Raw genomic sequence first — 24,184 nt, 5'->3', positions numbered from 1 at the left:
TTCCATACACGTATTTACCAAACATTGAGTGTGATCAAAGAACATTGAAAACAGCAAAAGTGCAGCTGCCAGGGTAGTTAAAAATCGGGCTATTTTGCCCCTCTCCTGTATTTCATTAGCAACCCCTTTCAAACTCTTCTGCATCCCCAAAGAAAATCATTTCATCAAAAACAAAATTTTCTCCCTGAAATTTTCCCCATGAAAAGGCTGTTTGGATCAACGCATTTTTCATGGCTAACAAATTCATCAGCCTGAAATGCTGGACCTAACATTTCCCATTCATTTATTCTCCTCACCCTGCATACAAGGCAACTTTCTAGGAACACAGAGCAGTATACCTGTAAACTTGCTTTCTTGAGCATAAACTAAGTGTGACAGAGCTGTTAGTTCTGCACCTCATACCTTAATTACTGTAACAAGGAATCTCTTTTCATCTTCTTCATGCATTGCACCACTGATGGAGCCAATAGCCCAACACAAGGTGTTCAGGTTTTTCCATGACCACTCCGTTCCATTCACTTGGTTGTGAAGTTTTTCAGTCATAATTCTTTCTGTGTCTGCATAATCCAGATGTGTCAGGTACACTGGAAGACATCGACATGGAACAAGAGCCTTTTAAAGCAGCAACCTGGATCAAAACTCCATAGGCAAAGTTAAATATGCTTCCTTACTGAACTCATGACAAAGTGAGTAATAATGTTAAAACTGTGTTTTAAAGCCGACACATTTTACTGAGAATCTACATTTGTGCTGAGGGATCTCAGCAAATTATTACGTGCAGGTGACAGGAAAAGTCTCGATCAACGAATATCCCACGTACCAGCCGAATCAGTAAATCTGCCAAGTGAAATTAGTACCAAAAGGCATCTGTACTGATGGGCTATGGGCAAAGTAGGATTGAATACCTATAGGGGACATCATACACTGTCTAAGTCCATCCATTCCCTTTGGCTCTATTTTAGTATCACCAAGTTTGGTGGTTGCAATAACCCACAATTAAAGCAGAGCTGGTACTCCTGAACAGGCCCAGGTGGAAAGATTCAAGTACCACAACTCAGACACTTGCATCAGCCACTAATAGGATGTCTCAAATACAAAATTCTAAATCCCAGCAAGTCAAGAGCAAGTTAAGGCCAGGTTCAGAAATAGATTTCTATTGGACCACAGAACACAGCTTCCACCATATCGTCCCTTTTTTGCCTCCAAGTGAATCTTAAAGATAACATAACACCATAAGCACTATAAACTAAATCTGCATTGTCATATAAATATTCCCATATATGGAACTACAACTAAGGCTCAGGACATACAGTAATTATTTTAATACAAGACTCAAGCAAAACTGCTTTTCAGGTTCCATATGAAAATATATTAGAACAATTCATTTAATGCTGTCTGTACCCACAACACAAGTGCAAAGGGGAGAGTAAAAGATCAAATACACTTTGCATCACATAGCTTTCCCACACACACGCTCCTAGATCCCAAATCTGTTACTAAACAGCGTTCCCATTTGCATTTGATAAGACATTTAGGACATCAGACATTCAATATTAAACATTTTTCTGTGAACTCTAATCCCTTTGCTCCCTCAAGTTGCAGCTAGGACTCTGACATTTTTTTCTTGCCGCAAAACCCCTAAATTATCACTGTAAGACATGAGGACAGAAAGTGTTTTACTACTCACCCAAGTTATAAAACACCACATGCTTAAAACATGCAATTGAGCCCAGCCACTGCCTCCTCCCTTTAAACTAGTACTCCTCACTGTTAACCATTTTACTCGCACAGCAATCCAGACCATAAATTAACACCTTAAGACACACACAGCTACTGCAGCTGCACAGCCCCACAGCACAGAAGCACAGGACACTTACCCAGTGTTTCTCTCATGTTTTTATACAAATTGATGGAATCTGTATCCTTCATGAATTCCCGGACTACCTCCCCTTGATCATTCTCCACAACCAGGACCTCTTCAGGTTTGGCCATGCGGCTCACCATGAGCAATCGAACCTGTGTGTTGCAAAGGGAAGTGGAAATTGAATCCAAGCAACAAGGAAAACACCTGCTGCTCCACAGGTGTTCCCAGAGCACTCTGGTCAGGGAGCCTCAACCATAGGAAGGGTATTAGCCATACAGAAGTATTAACTAACGAACTCCTGCAATTACAGCTAATAAATAGAATTGAATCCAAGACCAACTACTCAAAGCAAGCCAAGTTTTCTTATGTCACTCCTTATACAGAGCAAAACGTCTAGTTCATGAATCGTATCTAAACCTTCCCAGTGCCTTTATTAAGCCATGGATTACCTTGGAGAGCACAGGCAGATAAAGCTGTCTCCTTGGAGGGACGTCGAAGTGTTGACTTCCCGAGAGCAATGGAGAAGCAGATGTTGAAAAGGGACTTTCCCTGTAAAGCTCAGCAGCTAAATGATTCCAATATTCAAGACAAATCTTGAAAATTTCAGTTTCTTCTACTTCTGATACCAACAACATGTAATGAAGTGCCTGGAAAAGTATGGTTTAAACATCCAGTTACTGACTACATTCTGCAGATAAAACCACATTGCTTCAAGCTGTTATCCAAATCCTGAAAAAATGCCAAATGAGCCTAAGAGTTTGGAACAAGAGGTTTAACATTGCAATGACATTGCTTACCAGCCATAGTTGTGAGTGGCAGAGCAACTCAAAACCCAGGAGTCCTGTCAAGTACTGTTACACTCAAAGTGTGGATAATTCTTAAATCTGAAGTAGCCTAAAGACACCTTAAAAAATGCCATCACCAAACCAGCCTGTCTGTAAATTATCAAACTCGTGGCCTCTGGAGCTTCTCTGCAAGGCACTGGTCAGAGCACAGCTGGTGTCAATGACTGCTATTCTCAAGGCTACTGCTGCAACTTTGTTCTGAATCCTTCTACCCTAAAATACTGCTTGTTTGCTTTCCACAGAAGTCATCTACCAGGACATTTTCAACTTCTTTACTGAGAAAACAGCCAGAGCAGGTCGAGAAGGGAAATCCACTGATGCAATTCTGACACACTGAGACACCCACCACAGAAATTACAACTACAGGGACAAGCATCTTCCATTTACAATGTCAAAGGAAATACACAAGTAGAAACTTGAATCTTGAGCTCATACTTCCCCCTTCCAATGGAACTTGTGTCTGCAGCTTTAAACTGCGGTGGTGTTTTTCTGTGTGTCTTAGGGCAGTTCCTGAGCATACAGCCTCTGTATCTGCACAGGGCTTGATTCTGGGCAGGTGCTTCAGGGGGCTATGGAGCTACATCAGGGTCAAAGAACTGGACTACAGCATATGCATGACCCTAAAAACCAGCTCTGCATGCTCAATGAAAACATAACCGAGCTGCTTCACACACACTGATCTAAGCCATAGGAACACTTTCTCCACAGGACAGTTTAACAGAAAATGCTTACGTAAAGAACCATGGATAAAGAACTTGAAGCAGTATTTAAGACTTTCAAAGAGGAACAAGTAACAAGAGGGAGAGTTAAGTCTTCAGACATTGTATTGGTAGAGCATCACTGTCAACAGAATGCCACTGAAGCACACTGGGAAACAAACTGTCCAAGGTTTTTTGTATTCGTGTCATTTACTAATTATTTAAGTCCAATGATCTAGAAATTATATCAGCATCACATCGTTTGAGTATGAGAATACACTTGTTCCTTTTAAACTGGATAAACCAAGCAACTTACCTCCATTAGTGTTTCCCTCAGATTTAGCCTTTTTTCTATAAGCTGACCATGTTCCTTGAGGAACGTGCAGAGAAACAAACTCAGGTTCTGGATGAAGTTCTGTTCATCATCTTTGCCATTTGAGTATGCAAGTCTGATATTGGTGTTTAAAGGAAGCATCTAATAAAAAAATGGAGACAATCAGGAATTTCTCTTTTTCTACATAACTGCTGTGTATTAACAAATATTTCGAGGAAAAAAGAAAATACCTGCTTTTCATGCAGAACCTCCAAGATGGACCAACATTGCAAACATAGGAACAGATTGTCAAAAACCCTTTAACTGCCCACTTAAGATGCAAACCCAAGGAGGAAAGCTATGGACTTGTGTACCTGAACCTGAACTGCTCAGAGAAGAATCATCAAATTATATAAATACCTAAATAAACACAAGAAATGTTTCTGTATGTTCCAAACATTAAATATCACTTGCACAAGTTAGGTGAGTTTAAGTCTTAGAAGACATGTGGTACATATTTTGTTGTGCCTCTCTCAACTTTCTCCCTCAGCCTGAGTCCTCAAAGCCATCAAGTCAATGCAGCTGCAATCAAGTCAGAAAAATACACTTAGCATCTTCTGCTTCAGCCATAAATGCCATCAAAGAACAATACTTGTCCTATCACGGTGTCTATAATAAGTTAGGTGAGTTTAAGTCTTAGAAGACATGTGGTACATATTTTGTTGTGCCTCTCTCAACTTTCTCCCTCAGCCTGAGTCCTCAAAGCCATCAAGTCAATGCAGCTGCAATCAAGTCAGAAAAATACACTTAGCATCTTCTGCTTCAGCCATAAATGCCATCAAAGAACAATACTTGTCCTATCACGGTGTCTATAATGAGCCTGTAAACTGAACCAGGTTCAGCAGAAATGTATTTTGTGAAGTCAAAATGAATTGATAAAAAGCAGTACCTGTTTTAACTGCATCATGGTCAGTGTAAAAAGTGTTACAAACTGTTCTTCATACTGGCTTACACTGACACCTGCGATCTCTGTGAGGCACTTCAAGGAGACATTTCGGAACATGGGAACATTTAAGAACTACGAAGAGAAGAAAGATCATAAAGATCATTATGCAAGTGTTGCACACTAAGCTTTACTGCAACTTAGATTGAAATTTAAGAGCTGTCACTTCTTTGCATGAGTACCTTGTATATTAGTGTGCTGATTAACTTGGTCTCAAATATATATCCCAGGGGAATCCAGTTGAGAAATCGCAGCAAAGTTTCCAAAGTTGCATGAACTAAGGGAGCATTTTGGGAGTTTTCCTGGAAAGACCATCGGTGTTAATGACATTGTAACACTGTCATGAAGGGAGGAATTTTATAACCCACATTAAAGAAATATAACTTACCATCACAAATTGACACAGCTGAAATATCTGAGAGAATTCATTGCACATGCTGTAAAAAATACATTAAAATTATGCATTTCCATATTCCATGAACAATCAATCCTACCTACTTTAATCCAAGTATCTATGCACACAGAACAGATCCTGAACACCTATATCCATGAGCCATTCACAAGCCACCTGGCTTGTACCCGTTTTCAGCGTAATAATTTTTTGGAAGTAGCTTTAAGCCTGTGTCTGCAAATTCTGGCTCTGGAAATATAACCAATGCTGAATGCTCTGTTAAAAGGGTAAGAACCATCAGTCCAATAGATGCTACTTGCAACAAAGTAGAAATATTTGAACGTACAAAATTAAGTTTGTACCCTAACTTGAAAGAAAAATCAGTAACCCGCTTAGAAAGAACTGAGACAGCTGTAGGTGGTTCACACAAAAGCTCGAAGTGAGAGTAAATATTTAGCAGTAAGCACAAAGTCTACCCTGTTTATTAAGTTTTAAATATATATACTTGCCTGTCTTTCAAATGCTTAGCTTTTACTTGAGTAATCTGGCCACTGGAGAAATCAAACACTTCTTCACTCAATAGTTTAAGGATCACCATGTTGTTCTGACAGAGGCTTTCACTAGTCCTGCTGGCTCCCACAATATCACTTATAAAAGTTGGCCAGTGCTTGGGCCATTCCTGTTTCAGTATCTGTAAGTGAAGCACCCATGGATCAGATACATATGCCGAGTCAGAGACTTTATAACAAGATTTAAACCCTCATGAACTCCAGCTTACCTGAACAAGAATCATATTCAGTTTCCCAATATACACTTTCTCTTTCTGGAAAAGAGAAAAGAAGAGTCAAGTTATGCATGATTCTCCCCTCCCTCTTCCCCCACTGAGAAGTGTTCGTTCACTTACTTCTACACATGTTGGATCAGATGAGGTCTTGATAATTAGGCCAACAACGTATTTTTTAATACCTGCAGAAGAGTTAGGAATTTATTTTCAACTATGCCACATATCGTGAATGAACTAACAAAGATTTATGAATTCAGGTTCTTCATGGTTTTCAAAAGAAACACCTCTAAGGCCCATACAAGCACGTGTCAATGAGCCCTTGTGTGCTACATGCAAAAAACCCACCTTTGTATCTATTCTGCCAGAGGAGAGTTCAGATGTACAAAAGTTATTTGAAAGAATCAAAGGGAAAACAGACAAAAGATTAGAGTGTACTTGTAGTAATTTGCCCTTAATCAATCGGCTTTTTACAGGCTACAAGAAATGCTGACAGGTGTTGCACTGGTAGCAGTGCCCAACACTGTCAGGCTGCAGATGAAGGATGGCACTGCCCAGTCCCTGACACACTGCAGTGGGTACTTACAAGTGCTGCTGTAAGAATCTATTTCCACCCACTGTGCATTTTCAGATAATACCTAACAACTCCAAAGTTGGCAGATATATTCACACTGCCTCAGCCAAATGTTTAGGATGGCAAGACAAAACACAAACAGGAGAGTCCTCCATCTTCTCTGACTAATGCTTTATTAATCCAAAGTGAACTCCAAGAATAAATAGAGCTTTCCAAGCATGACTCCAGTTTTAGTGCCAAGTTTGCTACAACTGCACTGAAAGCTTTGATATATCACCTGCACTGCATGTGGAAGCTCAGAGATGCTCCAGTTTACTGAGGTGATCCATTTAAACAGAGACTATACAGTCAAACACTGTGCCAGAGCTTAGCAAAGTTTTCCCTGTGCAATCTCACAACAAAACGTAAACATTTATTCACCAATATGGCACAATTAATTGCAGTGTGGAGTACTGCATTTTTATAGCACTCAGGATGCTATGGGCTACCAAACTCTTCGTAAGTTCTCATTTATTGTCTTTCTTCTGTTTGCTTACATTAGCAATTGGTCAACTGGGGGCACAATGTGTTTAAATCACTCCATTTGTTGTGTTTCTTCTACAAATATTTTTACATTATTTGAGAATTTTCAGCTCCACCACAGAACAAAAAAATTCTGTAAACACACTACTGCAGGAAATTACACTGCCTGAAGCTTCATTTTGCCACCTAATCCTCAGGTCCCTCTCCTCACCACTAACTAATTACTCAAGACAGGGAAACAATGGCTTTCCGAGTGACTTTTCATCTCAATATATACGTCTGAAACCTTTCTGTACAGCAATACCTGACTCCCAAGAAAAGGCACGCACAGAGGATCTTAAGAGTCATGACCTAGGTGAACTCTGCTACCAGTTCTACTCAACATAGCTCTAACACCACAATCAACCTGAGCACATCAGGGATTAAACACTTCAGACCAGACAAGTGTTTTCTTGTCATAAGGAAGTTTTAAAATAGGTGTACATTTTGCTATTCATATTCATGAACCCCAAAATCTGGTTTCAATCATTTCTTCAACAAGACAATCAACTGACTCATGCAGACAACACACATGTTTAAGATTTCAGAAGTTTCCACTTTTGGGAGAAAAATGCCTTATGTTGAAGACATAATGGCAGCCACTATTCCAAGTTTTAAAACTTATTTGACACTTGACCAAGTTTAGTATTTTTTTAACACTTCAGGCCTAAGCAACAGAATTAAAAGAGACAGTTTAGTAATTGCATTCTCATGAGATCTGGAAAAACTAGCTCTAGACTTTGAGCCATTAGATACATCCTAGACAGGAGCTGTTCTACAGGTAGTTCCAATTACAAATGAACTATTCATCATCATCAACTGGGATCAATTCACACTACTCTAGAAGAATGGTCATTAATAAAGTGAGTGTCACTGTCAGTCACTGCGTGAGAGTTATTCCCAAGCACTAGTCTGACATCATAGGCCTGTTCTGGGATTTTAGAGCTAACACACACACGCTTGGCTGAAGTATTACAGCAATTCACCAATGAGATATGAAACCCCTCAAAATAGTATGGAAATAGGTTTGCAGTGCCAGAAACTAAACTACTGTAACTGTCTGCCAAACCACTAAGGGATGCCTGTTGCTGCAACTCTTTGCATTTCAAAGAGGAATTAAAAAGTTCATATTGTTCTTAGAGTTCCAACTACAAATCCACACTATTTTCCATCTTGCTGCATCAGTGGTATTGTGCTGTTCAGGAACAATTTGAATGTTGTGCTACCATCCATCTGGCCTTGAGGCCAGCAGATGAGAACAGCTGCTCTGCTCCACAGCTTCTCCATTACCAAAATAACAGTAAGAATAACAATGAAAACAGTGACCGCAGTTCAAAAAACAACCCAAGAAGTTTATTCATTTTCACCCATCATGCTGCAGGCTTATAATGTCTTCCATCCAGTGAACAAGGTCCTATTTCCAATCCCTTAAAAGCAGCACTATCCAATTCTCTAATGCCTTTTTTTTTGCTTATATGCCATTTTATACAATTTTTGTTACCTCAACTGTTGTGGTTTCTCCTCCACATTTAACAGTTCATTTCCTTATAATTCCATTAAAAAAAGAAATCTCAGTAGAACAAATATATGTCAACTGTATATTCTGACAAAAATCAACACAGACGTGATACCATTTTTCAGCAGAAGCATCCAAGAAACTATTCAAGGGCAGCAGTCCATGGGATATGCCAAAAGCACTGCATTTTGGGAACTTAAGAGGACGTGTTATTTTCAGGAGGCAGGCACAGGGCATGCACAAGCCACACAAGTACTGCCTGGAAGGTCTCCTCCCATCACAGAGGCAGCTGAACAAGTCCTGAAGGTGGCAACAACACAACTGCCAAGTTTAGACCCTTCACTCCTCCCATCACAGAGGCAGCTGAACAAGTCTTGAAGGTGGCAACAACACAACTGCCAAGTTTAGACCCTTCACTGAGTCAAACAGGAGGAGACAGACATTCCTGGAAAACAGACCTTCCAATAAAACAAAAACAAAACAAAAACAAAAAAAAAAACAAAAAAAAAACAAAAAAACAACAACAACAAAAAAACAACAACAACAACAACAACAAAAAAACAAACAAACAAAAAAAAAACACCAAAAACCCACACCAACCACAACACCCAGGACACACAGGAAGTTCTTCGAAGATCATCTGACAGTACAATTGCACTGATCTCAGGCCAACCTGCAACCAAAGGGAGCAGACCCTGTTCCCATTCCAAAACCTGCACTGAAACATAACTGGCAGTTCTAGCTCATGCTTAAGTTCAGTGGCTAAACTAGTAGAAAACTCAGTAGTTACCACAGAGGTCCAAGTTTTAAAACTGTTTTGAAACTCCTGTCTGTCATCTTAGCTTAGATACCAGGAAGTGCACAGGTGAGGAACACCTTCATCCACAGCAGTTAAGTAGTAGATCAGCATAGCTGCAAACAAAATACGTTCTGTGTGTTGTAGTCCTACTGGGAAAGTTGTTCCTCTACAGAGAGGCAAACCTGCAGTAAAACACAAACTCTTCCTGGAGGGACAGTTCTTTTCCCAGGTGGCCCAACCTATGCAATGGTTAGAGCAGAACTGGGACAATGAGGAACATCATGTTATCCAACATGAGTAATTCCTGCAGTCTGAACTTGACACATCCTACAGTTTAACTTTTGTATGCTCTTGTGCTCTTACAAACAGTTACATCTCATCTACTCTCTGTACCCAAGCACAGGAGTTTTTAACATAACCAAATTCAGGTACCCATGAACACACACACCTGTAGCAAACCCACTTCTTGCCCTTAAGGCATCCAAGCACATCCTTTTATGCAGTTACAGAGCACAAACATTTAACAAGTTTTGAAAATTGTTCTAGTTCGTGCTGTAGATGCCTGTTCACACTAATTCACTAAAATTAATAAATTCTCTGCTTACATCAAAGAAAAATAGGCATAAATCAAGCAGGTGGACAATGTAATTCAGCAAATTAACATTATTTTGCAACCAAAATTAGAATTTCAAATCCTGAAGCTGAGCTGCCCCCTCTGGGGATGCTGGCATGCACACACACTTATACCAAACTGTTTAAGGAGTCCCAAAATGTTGCCAAATACCATTCTATTTTTAGTCTTAATAGGCAATGCTTTCCCATATTGTCCTACAAATCATCTTTCCCCATTAGTGAACCTGATCAATCCATAACCTATTTCCTTTTCAACACAGAAGTCTTGAAAAGTCTTAAAAAGGACCTAGAGCTTCTGTTTTGACACACAAAACTACCACGTAGCTTGTCCCCCCCTTCATTACACAGAAAATTATACAACATCTTCATGAAGCAGGCCAGAAATTTCCATTAAAATATCTAATCACTCCACAGAAAAACCTCTTCTATGGCAGCTCTACAGTACATCAAAAGCTTTACCCTCAGCTCCAGGACCTTCCTGGGAGACACTGAACTGCATCTCTGAACACTTCACTTATTTTCCATTTCAAAATGAGAAAAGTTGTACAAGTAATTTGGGTTTCATAATGGAGCAGTGCTTAGCCATTCCAACTCCAAACACTCCAGACAAGCTCACTCTGCTCACAGGAACAGATTTAATTTCACACTGCAGAATTAATGAAACCTATCACTGCACTGAGCACAAAGTCTTTATTTCCAAGCAGGTTTTCACACTATAGGAGAAAATCCTTCAGAGACCACAGCACTTGAATCAAATGTCGTCCTTTGCAGGTATTATTAAACAATCAGCTCTGAGGGATATCAGAGTTTAAAGCAATTTGGTATCACCTCAATAAACTGAGAACTTTGACTTGAGAATGAGAGGAGAATACTCTGGAAAGAAGCCAAGTTCAGCACTGTATGGGATGTTCTGGAATATGTCACATACCACAGTGAGGCTTGAATGAAACCACATGACATCATTTGTATGTGTGTGAGAGCAATTCAGAGCACTCTCTTGAGGACTAAATAAATCATAAGGCTAAGTCTAACCCATTGCTGTGACTAAACACATCTCAAGGCTGAACATGCAGACCAGGCATCTCCTTTAACTGAGTCTTACCCATTCTGGGCCCCACAAACTCTGTATCTGTCTACAAAACCAACTGGTTCAAACTGCTAACACCAAAAGCAAACAAAAAGAAACCATCAATATAAAGGAGAGTATTTTAGAATTGTAAATTGATTGATTTGCCCGATTCCTGATACATAATCATAGAAAGATACAAATTAACTCTTCAGAAGTGCTTGCAATTCTCAACCAATGACACCTGAGGAACAGAACAACTTCTTACACAAGTTCAAAGGTAGCAGGGCCAGAAATGCTCAAGACCAAAAGCTATTTTAAACCAAAAGCAAACTTCAGAATTTAATTTCAAGTCTAAAAAACTCATCTGAAGAAAACATTTCCCTACTTGCATTTGGAATTCCAGGCTGGAAGCTGAAACCTCCCAGCATTCAGACAGAAGCAGTAACAAACCTTGGGCTAGCATCAAGGCCCAACAAGTCATTCTGATGTACAACCTGAGGTACAGCTAAGAAAATAAAACTAAAAAAATAGTCACAGCTCAGGCTCTGTAATTAACAATATTGTCTACTTCTCCGTTTCAGGGAAGCAGTTTCAAAAACTTCTTTTACTGACCATTTAATTCAGGCCTACTTCATCACTTAAGCACTGTAATAGCTACAAAGGAAAATGAGCATTTGTCTCAAATACATATAGTTTCATCTTAACGAACAGAATGATTTGTGAGCTATATTTACTACACAAATCAAATTAAGACACATAGAAGACACCTTCTATAAATTAAGATATAAGGTAAAACTAATCGTTTTGAAGCCTGCAGGAAGTGCCTTGTCACTACGCATTACTTGGTAATACTGAGTTTCAGTTTCCTGCACACATACTGCACTAGCTCACTTCAAACAGGAAAATCCTGTCAACTACAGAACAACTCAAGTCAGAAACAAGGAAACCTCCATTTAACCAGTCTTACTTTCTCCAGGTAATCAAACCACCTGAATGTGCTCTGCAACACTTCTTTTGTACCAGTCAGTATCACCAGCCAAAAAAAAAAAAACCCCACCCACATAAAAATATAAAGAAAAATTTAAAAAACAACTACCACAAACCTGATGAAACTGGATTAGAGATGAAACAGATTCTCTCTCCTACACCACTGAGGCCAAGATGTATCAAATGTCACAGTACAGTAAATATATTTGGTTTATCTTCAGGAGAAGCCAGGCAACTAAAATCCAGCTAACTCAATTCCCCTAAAACTGGGTAAAAGTCCATTTCACAATTTTGGTTTGGCTTTGTGAATGGGAAAATGTAAAAAATTTTTAAAGGCTGAATAAAAGACACACTTGTGTCAGGATGAAGGATTTCTTCCCCTTTGGAGTTTTCGCACAAGTACAGAAGGAAAAATATGGATAGAATAAGTTGATTGCACAACTACAGATAGGAACTTTATTTTGCATTATAATGTATTTAGCTATAGTTATTGCATCTTCTTGGATAGCAAGAACCAGTCAAACACTACTACCATGTCACTACTGGAGATAACATGACCCACAGCATAGCCTGCAGCAGCAACCTCATCCTACCAGCACCAGTTCTCATCTATTCGATGCATTAAGCGCATGTCTTTTTAAGACTTATAATTACTGAATTACATTCTGTATTTGGCACTTGTTCAGTTCTGAACCATCAAGTTTACCTCTGTGCCATCTCCTATTCTACACCTCCCTTCGCCAGTGGGCAGGTACTAACTCCTTCATTTCCTCCTGCTCTGCTCCCACAGCCCAACACTTTAGGAGAACAACTTCCAAATATGCTGAAACTAAGTGCTCATGGTCAGGAATGTAACAAGATATGACTAAGTTGAGATACTCTAACCACTAAAAGCAGAAAAGCTAACTTCAGTTAATTAAGTTGCTCCCTTAGTTTCTTTAAATGACATAGGTGTGCCTGAGCCTTAGCAGAAGCTGTTCCCTAGAAACCTCCAAGTCTGTTTGAAACAGCAGAATGAATGGAAACTTCACTTTCACTTTTACTTTCTAAGACAGCTATGCTTTCTGTCCACCTATAGTTGGAAGGGATGGGCGGAAAGGTGAGAAGTGATAAGCACAAAAGTGTGACAATCTCCCTCTAGGCATTTGTTTTCATCAACATCTGTGTTTTAATTAATACAGTTCCAGAACCCAAGCACTGGCAGCAAAACTTTAAAGCACATCTTAACATTGTTAATGAAAGTTCATAGCAGAACACAGAAATATGGAGTCACTTTAATGAGTTCCCAAACCAAGTTTTAGTAAAAATCCAAGCACAGAATGGTGACAACACCAACCAGGCCGACCACGTCATCTAGCAGAAAAACGACAGTATACTGCTGGGGCTGCAGCCACAGCCCAGAGGGGTTGAACAAAACCTCTTATGCCAAGTGTAGAGAACCAGACCCTCTACCTCAAAGCCAGGAGCTAACACCTCAGATGCTTCAAAACTACAGTCACACTTTCCCCATTTCCATTTACAGAATTTGAGGTGCTCAGAACCCCACTGAGACCATTATCACCAAAGGAAAGAGGTGGTTTCATCATCCAGAAAAGCTCAGATGGTCTTACGTGACAGTTAGCAGCCTAACTGTATTTGAAGCTGAAAATTACTCACACAGGGACTGACATTCTACATCTCAATTAATACACGAAGTTGTGAGGGAAAGACAAAATCCCTCCCTACCTTCACACTGGTTCCTTGGGAGAATCTTCCATCTTGTTTTTATCACATTTTCCAAGATTTGCAGTCCATAATACTGAAATTGGAGAAGAACAAAATGTGAGTACATTACTGTAGGACTAACTAAACTTTCAGGACTCGCATTCAATCAGACATTCACACTTAACATCTACGACTTCAAGATTATTAAACTAACAATTTTATTCAATATATGTCTATTCACCCATTTACTGAGGTTTCATGCATTTTATTTTCTTGGTTCAATCTTCTCTACACTAAGTCCAGCTGTTTGATCATGCTCACACCAGGAGGGGGGGAAAAAAACCAAACCAATAATGCAAAGCCCTCTGGCAGACAATTTTGGCTATCTGGAGAAGCAGCAGCCAGATATGAATTTGTATCATAAATGACTGCTCCTATGTTTGAGTATTAACACAACCAGGCTCCTAAAATATTTAGCAGCTTGGATGGTGTCTCAAGCTTCCTATTGTTCCTCTAAGAGCTGAAAAGAAAAAAAATCTTGTCTTAGAATCACATGTCCTGACACTGGCACTGTCTAAATAAAGTATTTCCCAAACTCCACTGGTGAGTTACTTTAGGAAAAGCAAGACAACCCACAGGTTTATTTAATTTCAATCCCCACCCCAAATGGCAGCTATTTCTACTATTTAAAGATGAACTTTTGTGCTCAGTCAAAGGATAATAAGAATGTGAATAAGCTCTTGGAAACCATTTTACCTTTCAGGATTTCCTTCCTATGTTCTTACCCGAAACCGTTGGGTTTGCACAGTAACTGGTAAGGTCGTCCCTCTGCCCATTTGTCCCTACTGCCAACTCACAGTAACAGGGAAACAACTTTGGGATGACATATCAAACAATTTGAATATATAAAACCCCATTAGCATGAATAGACAGGAGAGAAAAGGGGATGAGGAGTTTCATGTTTATTTAATCTGCAGTAGATACAAAAACATCACATCAATGCCTGAAAGGTAAACTCAAGTTTTCACAGTTCCAAGTTTGGCTGAGAATAAGAGTTCCTCTTTCAAATGGTTAGTTGTTACACGAAGTAGGATCAGTACCATTTCCACCAAAGGGATCATATAAACTTCAGTTTCATTACAAAAAACACAATGTAGACTGTCCCAAACTACATTGTATTAAAATAGCAGTTTTGCTGTTCTCATCTTAACATAACCTACATCCCTTTGCTTCCCTAGCTGACCCCAGTTCCCAGGAGATTCCACATGCACATTCTGCATTTGCAAAGTATTCTGTCACCTTCCAAAATCTTGGGTACCAAAAAAAATGGATACATTACAGAAAGTTGGCAGGTAGTTTTTTTTATCTCCATGGTCAGCAGCAAAAGTTTGTCAACTAGATTTCAACCTGGAAATTGACTTCATTAGGCAACATAAAAGCTAAATGAAATCAAGGGAATTTTCAGGAAGGAAAAAGTGCAAAAACATTCTTAAGCAAAATGCTTCACAGGAAGTGATTTCAGCCATGGCTGTAAATTTACAGACACCATCTGCAACTGACCCAGGCTCATCATATACAACATACTTACAAAAGCTCCTAACAATGTTGACAGTACCAATATTTGAGTCAGGCAATGCTAACTTCCCTGACACAGATCTAAACTCTAGTTAAATTTCCATCTTCTATAGGCACACATTAATATTTCTTTCAGGTAACAGCTAACCAAAAATGTTATTTTGCTCCAAACTTTTCTCCACAAATGAACTTATTTAGCTTTTATACCCAGAATGGCAAGTCTAGTTTCATTTTACAAAAGCAGTAGATGACCAAACAAAACTTAAATGAAAAGCCTAAGGACAAACCTCATCTTTAGTCTTTTTTTTCTTCTGTCACTTAGAATTTCCTGAGTTAAAGGACAGACAGCTCCAGCAATTTGCCACACCTATCCTTCATTATCTGCTCAAGGATCTCATTTGGATTCATGTCCCTTAACCTGAAGAGGTTTATGCTGTCTAGGTCTCTGCTCAGTTGGTTTTTTTTTACATGTGTGACATGCTCTCTGCTAGTGTCTGGTTCAGCCTTCCCTCTGCTCTTGCAACAGTCATTTTTTCCAAATACTTATGAGAAATTGAACAGAAGCAGCAGCAATGAAATTGCTGTATACAATCTCCACCTGCACATCCCTGCTGCCCTACCATGTGTCAAAGGCTTCACCACCCTGCCTGAACACTCTGCAAAAGGCCTTCTGGGGTTTCTTACTATGGTTTTAAGCTTCACTGGCTTTGATGGTGCTAGTTGTTTGTATTTCCCTGATAATGAGATATGCCATGCTCAAAAATATCAGTGACACCTAAGTTTTGCCATTTAACTTTCAGATTTTTAATCATCTACTGTAGCAGTACACGAACACATTTCAACTGTGTGTAAAACAAGTCTTTCAAAAATCCTTTGCTTTGCTAATTGTCTAACAGCAATCCACTGCCCAGTTATGAAGATGAGGGACAGATAACAGCAAAGACTCAACAAAACAAAACCAAAAAAAAACAAACAAAAAAAACATGAAATGATCCCTATGGTAGAAATTTCTCTGGTATCCTTATTACTTATTTTATGCATCAAATCCCTTGCCCTCCCACCTCCCAAGAACCAAAAAAAACAATTGATGAACAGAATTCAGTTAAAGGGAATCAAAAGGGTAGACCTTGTGGAGGCCTGCCGTCAAAGCCTAGCTGTGTCAGTTGCACAGGAAGACACCCCTTTTCTTCCTATTACAAGCAATCAACATAATGGAACATTATGATTAATATCAGGTAGTGTTAACAGCTTTAATTAAAGAAAAAATATGATTGCATAAAAGCCAAATGTCATAGTGCATAAATTTAGCACCAAATCATTTGCAGTTTATGTAAATGGAAGAATTCTTTACCTGTTGCTTTCTTTCTGTTCCTCTAATCATCTCATTTTTCACAAGACAAATTTGAGTTTTTAAAAATACTGTTGATAAATCAACTTAAACATTAGTAATGTCTGTCAGTATAAAAAGCAAAGTTTACCAGGCAAGCAAACAGGCAAACACTGTTACTTAAAGGTGCTTAAAGGTGTTACTTTGAGGAAGTTCTTTAAACTGTTTCCCCCTCAACTTCAGAGAGGAAAGGAAAAATGGAACTGTTTCATGAATACCACATGATTTCAGAAACCATCCAAACACCATTTTTTCTGTTTGAACACAGTGTGTATCCAGCAAAAAAACATGCACTTCAGTTATTTGAGATCATCAAACTTAAGACAGTGAAAACACATTTTGACTGACTTTTCCTTTCAAAATTCACAAGTCTTAGGTACAGCATTTGAAACTGTAGAAAAAGCCCTCAATGTTGCCCCTTTTCGTCCGTACCATGAGGGATGGATTCCAGACAGCAGTACAAAGCAAATGTCTTCTGCACAGTAGCAAAGACTAAGCTCATACTACAAAGTTTGGGGTGCTTAAACTTCATTGATTGCTCAAAATCTTGGCCTAATGAGGTCTGTGTTCAGTCTTTCCCACACCTAGAGACAGATTTTGTCCTCAGTTATATGCACATGGCTTTCATTATGATCACAAACAGCCAAGCACTGATCCAAGGACAAAATGTGGCTCTAGGAGACTTTTCATTACTGAGATGTATACAGACACATACCAATCTTTGGAATTAGCATTATGCTTGTATGTGCCTGGAAAAAAATTCCTGTGCTTCCACTTTAGCTTTTTCTTAAAAAAAAAAAAAAAAAAACTAAAGAAGGGGGAGATATTCTGGTCCATGTAAAAGGAGGTCTAAATATTTTGTCCATTTACAAACTTTTGAGAACAAGACAATTAAAAAAATGTGGTTTGAATCAAGAAAGGCTATGGCTAAAACTGAGACACCTTCCTCAAAGTTTATGAATGGAAGAAAGAGGAAAAACAAGTAAATAAAAGTTCATTTGCTTACTTTGGTATTCATGTTCTGAGAGAACTCCAAAATAGTATCAACTCTTGTCCACGCATCAGGATGCTCTTTTAAGTGAGTCAATACTTCCTGTGCCATTCTTTGCTAAAAAGCAAGTTTGATTAAAAAGAGTTAGCATTAGATTATTGAAGAAATTACACTGTCAGTGAAGACATTCGTATGTAACACTTCTTTAAATTACTTATCCAAGAGTTAAGCAGAACTCAATCAGCAGCAACAAGTCCATTAAGCCTCCTGTTGTGACAGCTCAAGTTTATTAACAACCAAACTCCAAAACTACATGGATCTGAGACAGTAATTACTTTCTTCCACTCTTCCACACTGAATGATTCATCCAGACCAGCAGAGAACATGTGAGAACAGCACACATAGGGAAAATATAGTAGGGAGTGAAGTTTTCTCTCCTTCCACAAAGTCATCCAGCTAAAACTTCATCCAAGGGCATCAAAACTATCTAGTTCTAGCAGAAACATTCTCCAGAAACAGCTTTAAGGAGGTCTGTATCATGCTTCAAAGTTGCTGATGTAGGAACTGTTGAGTGCAGAGTACTGGAGGTCTCTAATCCCTACTTCTGATGAGTCCTTGATGTATCTAACAGCTTACAAAACAATGCAAACTGACTCGGGGGAAGAAGGGAGTTGGTCATGCTAATGGTTCCTTGGGACTGACACAATCAATTACTGTATTAGATACTGTGGTTTCAGTAACTTGCAAAACCTCATGTGAAGCAACTACACATTGAAATAGATCAATTCATTTTAGCCATCTTTTCCAAGAGGCTGGATGTCCACAAGCATTTTTTAGGGAGCCAGTGCAGTGTACTGACAAATCTTGCTGCAAATTATATCCCCTAGAAGCATCAGCGTCGTCCCAACAAGATGAACATTTTACATCACAACTAACAGAACACAGTTTGCTCTTTCATTGCACTGTATAGCCAACTGAGCAGAATTACAAAGCAGTTAAAGCTTTGCTTTAGGATAAACTTCAAAAACTAGGACTTACTACAGCTATGCAGATTTCTAGTCTGCTCCAAGAACATAGTTGAGCTACTCAACAACTAGTCTAAGAAAACATGTATTTTCCATAAGACAGAAACCCAATCAGGACCCAAAACCTATATACATAATGCAGGACAAATTGGGTATGAGATTTAAAAACTAAAATAGAAAGTTACAACAGTGAAGAGCAAGGGTGTCTGAAACATCTATACAACACTGGCATCCCTGCTTAATGTCACTGAGCACAGCAGAGCGATTCCCAGCCTGATACTGACTCTGACTAGCAAGTCAGTTCCTGCAGATTTGATATGGACAAGTAGCACCCAAATATTGTTTTTAAGACCGAAAGCAGTACAGCCATATTCTTACAGTGTGACATTGGAGATTAAAAAACAAATCAGCAGCACTTTTGTTTCAGTTTAGTGTAAGAGGGAAGGAATAGCTGTAGCACTTCCAGGTTCAACCTGGAAGCGTGTTTTTATATTGGCCTCCTTTTTGCTTCTAATTCTGGTGATACATCACAGCATCAAATTTCAGCACCAACAGAATACACACTCTAATCCTTCCCCCAAACACTGAAAAGTTCGCTCTCATACCCCTAAGCTCTTTTCTGGACATCAGTTCCTGCAGTTTCATAAATAAATTTAACAGTAATGCTTTATCAAGAACAAAGCCTCATCATGCTGCTGGTACCAAAAATAAAGCAGCAAATTTCTGCGCATGTGAAGATCTAACACAAAAATTGAATTAGGAGTCTGGGATGAGTCCAGGTAAACACTTGTCTTTGAAATCTCCTTAGTCATGTGTGGCACTGGGGTGGGGATATTCTTTCTTTTCAGAGAACTGTAACCAAAAAAAGCTAAGGAGGGATAAAAATTTACATGTATAGTAAGAAAATAGTTTATTTTGTGCCTAATACAGATCAGCAGGTAACACTTTTGCAAGTAGAGATCAGGAGGAGGAGACAGGTGAATCTGAAAGCAAGTTCAGCATGGGCCATCCAGGCTGCATTCTAAACCTGTTTTATCCTAACATTATCCTAATCTATCCCAGGCAAGCCATTGCTAATCTCTCAATTTTAATATTTAGTTTCCTGAACTACTTCTATTCCTGTCACCTTTTAAGATATGACTTGAGCTGTCAGACTCCAGAGAGAACCATTTTCTCCTGCTGGAACCTTTGAACTCCCTGGAAGATGTAAAAAGCTCAGACTCACTGAAATGCCTCCACACTAAAACAGCTAACCAAATTTTCATTGAAGAGAGGCATAGTAGTACCTGTATTTCATATTCATATTCAAGTTCATTTTTGCCAGTTATACACTACCTCTTTTTTTGCTTCTTACTGCATTAATTTTCTAAATACTGGAGACTATATCCAGCTGTTGTAAATGAAGCAACTTTTCACAATGCCAGAACAAAGGCAATTTGATCACTATTTGGTGTTCATCCTTTATTTTCCTTATAAGCCTTCCCAACTTTTTTAACTCCATTAAAACAATACTGTAAGCATCACCTGTTTTGTAAGGCAGAAAATATATCACAGAACAAGTGCTCATAAGTGCATACTTTCAGGGCAAAAGCTACAAGCAGTTTTCTGTCATCTGAGCATTTAAAAACCTACAGTGACTATTTGAATTTAGGACACTCAAAATGCAAATATTTCAAAAAACAGCAAGGTATTTCCAAACCTGTAGGAATTCACCTCAGCAAGCCTTATAAAAGCTTTTTATGATCTAAAGAGATGCACAAAACACGTATAAGCAAATATATTACTGTTTATTCTAACAGCTGGAAGGAATAGAAAAGCACCAGCTACTTTGTCTCATTTAATTCACTTCTCATTGTTGTGCAAGACTATCTTAGTAAGAAAGGCCTGACACTGAAACTCCCAATTTATGGAGCATGAACAATTCAAATCTGCCCAAAGAGAGGCTAATCCAACACCCTTGTAGCAATACTTGCTTTCAACATTTAAGCCTTACTTCCAAAGTAGTGCAAGAAACAGATGAAAGCAAAACAAGGCACTTTCAAGGCAATACATGCAAAGACACAAATGCAGAGTCTGTCAATTTAAACCTAACGCTTCACAATCTGCACTAAGTCCAAAGAAAAATGTGCAAGAACCACCTGTGAGGACAAAACAGTAAAGAGGGAAAAACAGACAGAAGAAAGGAACAAACTCTTCTATTAAATATGCATAAGCAGCTTCTTTATTAATATACAGTAATAACATAATTTAGATTTTTCTTTTAAGTACAATTCTTCACTGAACATTAAATTTATGGCTTCGCAAACCTGCCCATGATAACAACAGGCAATTCAGACCTTCCTGAAGAACTAAGAAATAAAAGATGAGCTGCAAAAAGTGCCCTTACCAAACTGTACTTGCTGGTACCTTTCAATAGCAGAAGGCATAGAAATGCACACACTGAACAAACATTTCTGTTCATTGCATGAGGCTTGTCTTTAAACCAAGGCAAACTACCAATGATATTCCAGTCCAGCACAGTAAATTCACTAATATTACTGATTTTTATTGAAGTGAATTGATTTTACTCAACTGACTTACTCTAAGGATAAACATGGCAAATAAACACAGGTTCCAAGTCCACCTTACCTGTGCACCTTCCCCATGGTACAAGCAGTTCACCACATTGTCCAAGAGATTGATATCCAGTTTCTGGTTAAAATCCAGCAGCTGACGAGCTGCATGGTCTGCTAACATTGTCATAATTGCTGGCATAGATTACTGCAAAAGAAATTTGAAACAATTAATCAATTAATAAGAAATTATTACTAGATGCAGCTGCAAAGCAAGTGCTCATGGAAATGAGATGTTGATGTTAGCAGCAGGAGATAGCACCGAACACAACATTCCTTTGGTTGTGGGGCACATACCAGCACAAATTGCCTTTATGTCTGAAAAATTCACACAGTACTACCTCAACTCAACTCTCAGGGTCTTCAACAGGTAAAGCACATGGCAACAGTCTGAAGAGTCAATGAGCTGTGTTATCAGCACACCAGAACTTATTTCAATGCAGGCAGCAACCCCTACCAGTCCCTAAACCAGTAAGTTTGCTGGTAGAAATGCCTTGTATCAACCAAATCCCGCATTAGCAACCTCAGTGGAGTATCGAGTTCCCAAGGCTAACAAGCACATTTAGAAGATCAGTTCTAAAAGCTTTTAAACAATTGGGAACGGAGGTGAAATGTGATCTACACACAAAACAAGAAATTAGCCAGAAGGCATTATTCAAATACTTGCGAGGGGGAAAAGAAACACCTTACAAGTCAACTACATACAAGTAAAAAAAACTACCACTGAAACTAAGTTGACTGAAGGCACTTTGAGAGGATGAGGCAAAGGGACTGTTAGATCAGCAGGTTAGTCTGTGCACCACGTGAGAGCTCTTCCAACTGAAATGGAATTCTACTGGAGGTTTCAGGTCCCTAAAACCAGGGCCATATGCCTTTGCCCTAGACACAGCAGCCTCAATATTAAGCAAAGGGAGTTGGGTGGGGGGTGTGAGGGTGGGTGTGCATGGAAGATGCTTACCAGCCACAGACTGGTACAAGGTAAAGAGAATCATGAAAAGCAGGAAAATAAGCCAGGAGCTACAGAATTGGGGCTGAAAAATTAAACTCTACCCTCTTCACACACCCCGTGTTGTAAACACCTAATCAAGTTTATTGCACTCTTCTCACAATCACAGACAAGCATAACACCTATTCCCACTCTCCCTGCTGCAGCAGCTCTGTGTCACTCACGCTCCCTATCAGAATCCCCTGTAAAGCTACAAATTTCACATAAAACTGCTCACTTAACAGCCAGAAGTCTGGACAACTGCAAGAGCACTCAAAACGTTACACTGGAGGCATCTCTATATTCAGAAAGATACAAGTTGAAACTCTTCCAGATACGCACCCAGCCAACCCCTTCTTCAGGGTAAGCTCAAGTCAGATTTGCTCTTACTAAAGAACTTCATGTGTAAGTACGAATTTTGTTTATGCCTCATGTATTTCAATCACGCTCAAAAGTAAAGAGCAAGACAAACCTGTGCCTCAACCCTAGTAATTACTAATTAAGTGAAAGTAGCATCCATACAAGGAAAACCTTTCGTTTAGAAATGAGTATTTGCAAGCAGTGTCAAACAATTTCTTCAACTTCTGTATGTAAAAATGGCATAAAACCCTAATATGTTAAAGGGATTTTCAAGTGGAAAGTTCAGTATTATTACGCTACTGTAACCATTTTGAGGGCTCCATCTCAACACCCAGCCTTTTTACAACATCTGCCTGGAAAGGCAGACAGAAATGAACATCAAGTAGAAAACAAGACAAATTAAAATTAACACCCCATGTGTGTCCTTTGCTCCATCAACACCCAAAGTTTTCAAAATCGCCATGTTCAGTCTGGAAGCAAGAAACAAAACAGCAGGGAAGGCTGAGTTTCTGCTTGGTTTCATTCTTTTGACCCAGGAGGGCACTTGAAAATTTCATCTGGCAGATGAGGGGCAGTGAGCAGCACCACTAGACGGAAACTGCAGCCATGAATAGGCTCCGAGCAGTTAATGCTCCCCCAGACACGCGTGCTGCCAGGCACGCCCCTTCCCAAGCACATCTGGCCTCCGTGGCGGAACGGGGAAAAGCGGTTTCCTAACTACAATTAACGTCGTAAATCAGTCGTTCCTCAGGTAGGACCCATTCATTGCAGACAGACTGAAGCCTCTTTCGGTGGATTTTCGGCAGCCCCGGGAGCGCAGAGGAGGAGCCGCGTGACCGAGAGAAGTTATTCACCACATGGAAACAGAAAGGAAATGTTTTGAATAGGGCCCTTCACCACTCCCAGCATTATCTTCCCAATGACCTCCTTGCCAGCTGAGGCACCCAAATGGCGGCTCTGTGGCCAACATCGACTGCCACCAACTCGATTTCCTACTCCCTAACACTGTGCCCACATGAAGGTTATGATCTCCAATTTGCTGCACTCCTGTACTTTTCATGCCTGAACTCCAGAACAGGTTTAAACCTCAGTTGCAAAAAACCAATTCTTCAACGTTGCCAGTAAATGGGCAAACAGAAACACAAGCGGAAAAGTTTAAAGAAGAAAATAAATCTGAACTACAACACAGCAAGAATGTGACATCTACCGAAGGTCAAAAGAACTGCATTTACAGCACTGTTTACACAGCTATCCCAACTCTCCGTGACCCTGGACCTTTAACACAACAGTTAGCTTGTTATGGAGGACCCGATTCATTCCAGCACATGGCACACAGCAACAACGGCACTGCCTCCGATAGTAAAAAATACCGAGTGCTCGTGAATCCCAGAACACCTTCAACCCAGCTATTTAAAGCTCATTGAGGGCAGCGATTAAAAAAAAACCCACCCGAGAGTGACTGTGCCCCATTCCCAAGCACGCAATTCCGCTAACGAACGCGTGTGAATCGC

At 39.4% G+C, this 24,184-nt stretch overlaps 1 protein-coding gene across 1 annotated transcript in view; it reads right to left on the bottom strand.

Moving 5' to 3' along the window:
* XPO1 (exportin 1) overlaps positions 1-21,472 on the bottom strand; it is a 29,462-nt gene extending 7,990 nt beyond the window's left edge. The window contains exons 1-13 of the mRNA XM_009074332.1: positions 21,345-21,472; positions 17,707-17,808; positions 13,760-13,832; positions 6,019-6,080; positions 5,893-5,937; positions 5,624-5,805; positions 5,112-5,160; positions 4,906-5,025; positions 4,670-4,798; positions 3,724-3,882; positions 2,314-2,511; positions 1,878-2,016; positions 403-584 (exon numbers count right to left, since the gene is read on the bottom strand). Of these exons, the coding sequence (XP_009072580.1) occupies positions 403-584; positions 1,878-2,016; positions 2,314-2,511; positions 3,724-3,882; positions 4,670-4,798; positions 4,906-5,025; positions 5,112-5,160; positions 5,624-5,805; positions 5,893-5,937; positions 6,019-6,080; positions 13,760-13,832; positions 17,707-17,808; positions 21,345-21,470 (1,566 nt within the window). The 5' untranslated portion in view covers positions 21,471-21,472. The remainder of the gene's footprint in view (positions 1-402; positions 585-1,877; positions 2,017-2,313; positions 2,512-3,723; positions 3,883-4,669; positions 4,799-4,905; positions 5,026-5,111; positions 5,161-5,623; positions 5,806-5,892; positions 5,938-6,018; positions 6,081-13,759; positions 13,833-17,706; positions 17,809-21,344) is intronic.
* Positions 21,473-24,184: the final 2,712 nt, after the last annotated feature.

The sequence above is a fragment of the Acanthisitta chloris genome, unplaced genomic scaffold (assembly GCF_000695815.1).
Source record: "Acanthisitta chloris isolate BGI_N310 unplaced genomic scaffold, ASM69581v1 scaffold7835, whole genome shotgun sequence".
NCBI lineage: Eukaryota > Metazoa > Chordata > Aves > Passeriformes > Acanthisittidae > Acanthisitta > Acanthisitta chloris.
This window is presented reverse-complemented; position numbering and strand designations above follow the sequence as displayed.